Source organism: Hemibagrus wyckioides, linkage group LG28 (genome assembly GCF_019097595.1).
Source record: "Hemibagrus wyckioides isolate EC202008001 linkage group LG28, SWU_Hwy_1.0, whole genome shotgun sequence".
NCBI classification, from domain to species: Eukaryota; Metazoa; Chordata; class Actinopteri; order Siluriformes; family Bagridae; genus Hemibagrus; species Hemibagrus wyckioides.
Genome location: NC_080737.1, coordinates 3,714,524 through 3,721,687, shown reverse-complemented (window position 1 = coordinate 3,721,687; position 7,164 = coordinate 3,714,524). Strand labels below are relative to the sequence as shown.

The following is a 7,164-nucleotide window of genomic DNA, read 5'->3' as shown; positions in this document are numbered from 1 at the left end:
ATTAACAATTATTTATAACTATAGAATTATTTTAGAAAATTCTGTAAAACTATCAAAATGAACAGAAAACTTTTTTTTTTATTACATTTTTTTTTACACACAAATAAGTAATTAAAATCAAATTCATTTTTAAACTGATTTAGATATTAATATATATATATATATATATATATATATATATATATATATGAAATGAAATATATGAATATATAACACTGCAAAGACTCAGACACCTGGATTTTTCCTACTGGAGGTTTTGTTTTTTTGGTGTTGTTCCTTACATGTGGACATTACTCATTTCAGAACTTTTCCCTCTCTATCAGGACTTGTTTATTATTCCAAAATAAATGCTAATGATATTTAAACCGAGCGCTAAATCATTGTGACATTAATCACAACATGACCTTTTCTCGCCGAGACTCACAATATGTGCGCTTTGCTCATCACCCTGGGGACATTCTGTTTGTACATGGAGAAGATAGGAAGGACATCATGTGCGCACACACACACACACACACACACACTGGAGAAAACATTAACATAATTAAATGAAAGCTCAAATACTCTCTCTCTCTCTCTCTCTCTCTCTCTCTCTCTCACACACACACACACACACACATACACACACCTGCACTCAGCAAGTCATCCGAGTCTTTCCCAAAATGGCCGCCAGCTTTGATTAGCACTGACCTGAGCTCTAATCACTACTCACTATCAGGCTTCCTCTTTCTGCTAGCTACTTTGAAGCATGCCAGCTTTGTGTGTGTGTGTGTGTGAGTGAGTGAGTGAGTGACTTTGGACCTTGGGGGATATTCTGCTCTATTTATTTATTTATTTATTTATTTAAATTATTAAAACTGCAGTTTTTTATTTAAGAAATGAAAAGAAATGAAACTGAAAGAAATTAATTCTTTAGGTTATTGAGATGAAATGCTAGACTTAGTTGTGTAGCATAGCCTTATGTGTGTGTGTGTGTGTGTGTATTGATCTTTAAATGGTGGAATTAAATGAAGTGAGTAATTATTAAGTAATGAATTTGACATATGGATATTAATCAAGATGAAATGGACACATGAATGAGGAAAGTCCAGACCAGCTGCTTGTCAACATTAATAATATTTCTTTTCTTTTCTTTTTTTTTTCACTTCCTGCCTCCGAGCTCAGCTCCAGTGAAGTACCGTACTGAACTGTAGTAAGTCCAGTGGCCTGTCTTGACAGTTACGGCTTTTTGAGGCTATTATGAAATGAATAAATATAATAATAATAATAATAATAATAATAATAATAATAATAATAATAATAATAATAATAATAATAATAATAATAATGCATCAATATTCCACAAGGAGACACAACTTTATTAAAATAAATTAATTAAATCTCACAGATCTTTTCACAGATCTTTTTTTTTATTTTTTTTAATGTGTGCTTGGTCAGCATATCCTTCAGAGCATTTCTTTTACAGAAAATCACAAATCAGCCAAAACGTTGGCATTATTTCAGTAACTAGATAAAAGTGTGTGATATTATTATTATTATTATTATTATTATTATTATTATTATTTTATTATTGTTATTATTATTATTTTATTATTGTTGTTGTTTTGTTGTTGTTGTTGTTTTATTTAAAGATTTAGTATACTGTGGCTTCATAAATCCCATTAGGGATAAATATAAAATTTCAATTAATATTAGATAAATATTTAATATTTCAATTAATATTAGATAAATATTTTAATGCCACTTTGTTGACTTAAACCCTATATCTGTGATATACCGGACTCCTGTTGGATTTATTTCAGCTCTCAGCTTCTTCTTAAGTCTTTTTTCCTTTTTCATGTTTAAACCTCGACAGCAAAAGAAGAAACATTTCCATCTCCGGTCCGCATTTTCTATACCACATTTTCATTTTCTGAGGTTTAACGTTGACTGAGGTGTGTTAAAAGCTGTGAATCTTAAGAAATATCTGGCAACCTTGGAGGTGTCAATTGTAAGTCTGAACATGTTTATTATTATTATTATTATTATTATTATTATTATTATTATTATTATTATTATTATTATTATTATTATTATGAATCATGGTCCTGTGGTGGTGCTTTCCACTGATAGATGTTGAAAAGGGGGTAAATACTTTGTGCTTTGAGAGACTAGCCCATAAATAATGATCACCTGTCACCCCGGTGTAGGCGTAATGTCTTGACACCATATACACACACATACGCACACATGCATGCATCATCAAAATGGAGGGAATTTATTTATTTTATTTTGTATTTTTTCACATATAATCGTTATATATATATATATATTTTTTATTATTATTATAATTCCTTGTATAATTTCTAATATATGTATTATTGCTGCAATACCAGAGCCACATTCAGCACAGGTCCCATAATCCCATATCTGCATGGTGCTATAGTTTTTCCGACAGCATGCTTCGGAGGAGTACGTAAACAGGGTGCAAAAAAATAAAACAAAATAAGTCCCTTTTTTTTTTTTTACTTTTTTTTTTTTTTTTTTTTTTTAAATAAAAACACAGCCCAGGACACAGTCTAGCCATTCTAATAATGCGTCATTAACATGCCTTTTGGTAATTTCTATTTTTTTCTGCAGAAGGCTACGCAAAGTATGTTGTAAAAAAAATCTTATTTTTTTTTAATGTAATGTACAAGTTTCTTTAGTAAAGAACCAAAAAGAATAAATAAATAACATCAATTGTATAGATATCTTCCTTTCTTTCCTTATTTTTAAACATTAAAGCTTGCAGTCCATTAGCCCCGTGGTGGTCCTGTATATTGAGTCGAGGACAGTTTAGCTATTTCTCAGCTCGCACATTATGGATGTCGAAAAGGGTCATGCGTCATTCTTTTTTTTTTTGCCTTAAAACTATAAAGTTGTTATTGTTGAGGTTGAGGTTGTTCTTTGTATTAAAAGTAAACATTTGGCAAAATCGAAATTTAAAAAATAACAAGACACGGATAGTAATAACTGCTGCTCAAACACCATCAAACTCACTGATCTGAGAGCTGTCCCCTCCCGTGGACGTGGCCTAATATTCTAATCATGCTTGATTGACAGACTCTCAAACTAAACTCACTTAAGTCATCATGTACCATCCGAGTCAGTTAGCATACTAGCAATTCTCAAGCTCAGACCTGAAGAACGGATTCAAGCGTTAATGCATAGTTTTGATAAAAAGCCATGGGAGAGTTATCCAAGGATAGCCCCGCCCACTTAAAAAAAATGGCAGAAATTTGACAAAGCTAGGCAGACAGAATATACATCATACTTCAAATCGAATTACAGTATAGGATTTTTTTTTTTTTTGCAATTTCCCATAATGTCATCTAACTGTGGAATAAAACCACCTAGCATCTATTTTAGCTACCTAGCATGAACTCTATAGCTACCTCTCTAGCCATGCGCATCTGTGTGGCCTGCAACACCAGAGCTAATGTGGTTTTTTTTCCTCGTTTCTCTGGACTTCTGACGAGACATGTGAGAGCAGAAACTGTGCTTGACTTGGACATACAGGACCAAAAGTTATACAAAGCTGCGTTTAAATAATCCTTAAAAGAATGCAAGTGACCATAATGCCAAAGTATGTACAGAGTTGTTTCTAGGCAGCAGCTCGAGGGCTCTAAGAGAAGAGAACGGAGTAACGAGTGATTGGTTATGCGTTTCATTTATGGTTACGGTTAAGTATATGACTAAGGGGGTGGTCCTCTTATTGCCCGGCTGCTGTAAAAGGGGGGGAGGGGCTTGTTTCATCATCATCATCATCATCATTATGACTCATTCTTGTCTTTTATAATTCACCTCCATGTATGAAAGACACTGCCGCTTTACACCAAAAGAGAGAGACAGACTAAGCTTCAGCTCTTTGCTTTGTTCTTTTTCGTATCTTTTTTTTACGACTTTTGAAAACGAGACCTCACGAGACCCGATGACTGATCTCACTTCAACAGCTTTTCTCAAAAAACTCTTGCTCGACGTGGCTTTGGTTGGAAGACGTCCCCGGGTCTCTCTGGGAGACAGGTATGCGAGGGTGAGTATATTGTCCTTGCATGCGTCTATATTTTTGGATGAAAAGCCTTTTCACTCCCGCAGAATGTTTGTCTCTCCAGCACTGAGGTCCGTTTATCATCTTTCCTGTTCCTTTTTGTCCCATCCCTCTCTCCCCGCTGTCCAACCCTGCGAATGATACCATGCTATCAAGTCATAATCGTAGGACGCGCCTTTTTCTTCCGTCTAGTTATCCATGCCCATGCCCTCCGAAGCCCCTCCCCTACTCTCCGTCAGACGTACGCCGACTCGCTGCTCTGCGTGCGCCCCAGGTTGGGAAGCGAGGACAGGTGCGAGGCATCCTTCTTCCTGAGCTCGCACACGGACTTCCTGCGCTGTTGAGCGCCACGTACCGCCGCCTTGATCTTCCTCCAGCCCAGGTGGTTGAGCTCGGCCAAGTTGAGCACGACGCAAACTCCACTCACGGCGAACATGAACACCAGGAAGACGGTTTTCTCAGTGGGCCGGGACACGTAACACTCCACCTCCTTGACGCATGGGTAGCGGTCGCACTCGAACATCGCCGGCACGTTGAATCCATAAAGGAAGTACTGGCCGGCAAGGAAGCCGATCTCCAGCACGTTACGGAACACCACCTGGATGACGTAGAAGCGCGAGATACCTTCCTGTTGCCGTGCCTTGGCGCTCTTTGAGGGTCGAGCTGGCCACGACGGGATGTTTGGAATGTCCTTGAGCTCAGGAATGTCTTCATCCTTGTCATGGACTAGGATCCCGTTGAGGTTGCGCAGTTTGCGGCTCGGCCCGTGCCCGTGCTCGATGTAGGGGCCGTGCAGGATCATGTACTGCCGGTCCTTATGCTTGGCCGACTGGTGCACCGAGTAGGTGATGAAACACAGGCTCGGGGTGCAGACCAGGATGATCTGGAACACCCAGTAGCGTATGTGCGAGATGGGGAAGGCCTTGTCGTAGCAGGCCTGGTTGCAGCCAGGTTGCAGCGTGTTGCATATGAACATGACTTGCTCATCCTCGTACACCTTTTCACCAACTATACCCACGATCAGGATGCGGAAGATCACCACCACTGTCAGCAGGATCCTGCACACAGAGACAAACACATCCTCTGAAATGTCTTGTTATTGCAGAAATTAAGATCTCTGAAACAAATCAGACAGATATGAAAATTAATTGAGTAAAAGATGTTTTTTGAATGAAATGGTAGCCATTGTTGCCCCCCCTTCCCCCCAAAAAAGAATCCCTTGTTCAGCCTTGTGTACTAGATGGTGTGTCCTGTATGGTGTGCTGTGATACTTTTTCTTTCTGTAAGTCTGAGGCCAACTCAGAGTCCAGTCACCATGACCCCACAAACAATCACACAAACACACAAAGCCTGAGTACGACACCTGCACCAATCCAGCCATGTGGCAATCACAGCATCCATCAAACCTTCACACACAACATCTAGTGTGTGTGTGTGTGTGTGTGTGTGTGTGTTAATGCCTCTTAAAAGTGGGTCACGCTATTTCAAGGCCACTGCAGCTGTGTACAAGTGTTCAAACGTGTGTGTGTGCATGCTGCTATGAATGGTGTCATGGGTGGCTTTACAGCAAGGTTATTATTGTGATGAATGAAGGACACTGTGTGTGATGAATGTGTGTGTGTGTGTGTGTGAGAGAGAGAGAGAGATGGAGAGAGAAGTTGAACAGTTGTGTGCTTACTGCAGCATACATGAACAAAAGGAGCACAGTTTGTGTGTGTGTGTGTGTGTGTGTGTGTCTAATCCCTAATCATCTTTTTGTGGCCAGATGTGGATAAATATATGCAAACCCATAATCACCCACACTGTCAATGTAGATTTTGTTCTAACCTCCTCCTCTCTCTCTCTCTCTCTCTCTCTCTCTCCCTCTCTGTGTGTGTGTGTGTGTGTGTGTGTTCATCTGTCATGCTAATACCACCGTCAAATCAAAACAGCCAAAATCAACATCCCTCTGTGTCATCAAAGCCACACACACACACACACAGACACACACAGACACACACACACAGACATACTACCTTGAAAATACAGCACCAACCATAAAATTAGCCAGGATTAAAAAAAAATTTAACGTCACAAACATGTGAATAGAAACATATGTCAGGGCAGAGTTTTTAGTTTTACAAGGGGCGGGGGCATTACCAGCCCCTCCCCCTTATTTGACGGATAGTTAGTGATCGTTCTACATTTCCTGAACAATTGCAGACCATTTTTCGAGGCTTCCTGAGGTTCATTTTGAAATGATTAGACTTCCTGAAGCTGAAACTTCTGAATAACCTTCTGTAAGAATTTTTTTTCTGAATAATAAATCAAACCTTTTAGGTTTTAAATTTGATTTCTTGATTAATTCTCAGTTATACATATCCATAAAAAAAGAAACCACAAAGCTTTTAGCGCTAAGCTATATACAGGGCAGCAGGGTATAGGGAGATCAATGAAAAAAAAAAAGTTTCCTCGCCTTTGTGTAGGTGTAACAGATGCTAAATTAGCAGAATGCAGCAGAAGAATGGCAGTTATGCTAACATTAGTCCGGTAACAGATGCTCAATTAGCAGAGTGCTGCAGTGAAAACGCTGAAAGAACCCTGACAGGAACGGAAAATACGCTAAGATTAGCGCAGCTTAGAAAAGATGCTAAATTAGCTATAAAGAAGGGAACCTGAATGGCAGATATGCTAACACTAAGACTAGCGCTGGCTAACTCAGGATGTAGCGAGGTTAGTGGCAACGTGGCTGTATGTCAGCTGTGAAGGTCCCTGGAGGGTCTTTAAATTAGCTGCAACCTCGCCCCCTGTCTCCGTGCTGCCATTTCCAAGGCAACAAGCTAGCGAAGCACTCAGCTAATTCTTCCATCCATCCCTCTACAGTAACATCGAGAGAGAGAGAGAGAGAGAGAGAGAGATGATTAATGGAATACTACCTCAGTAAGGAAGAAGGAGAGCAAGACAGAGAGAGGGGGGGAGAGAGAGAGAGAGAGAGAGAGAGATGATTAATGGAATACTACCTCAGTATGGAAGAAGGAGAGCAAGAGAGAGGGGGGGGAGAAGGCGATGATTAATCGAATACTAGCTAAGTAAGGAAGAAAGAGTGCGAGAGAGAG

General features: G+C 39.3%; 1 protein-coding gene across 1 annotated transcript in view; it reads right to left on the bottom strand.

The window, feature by feature from the left end:
• Nucleotides 1-2,869: 2,869 nt before the first annotated feature.
• Nucleotides 2,870-7,164, bottom strand: part of gjd1a (gap junction protein delta 1a) — a 12,595-nt gene continuing 8,300 nt past the window's right edge. Inside the window, exon 2 of the mRNA XM_058383593.1 lies at nt 2,870-5,127. Within this exon, the coding sequence (XP_058239576.1) occupies nt 4,305-5,127 (823 nt within the window). The 3' untranslated portion in view covers nt 2,870-4,304. The remainder of the gene's footprint in view (nt 5,128-7,164) is intronic.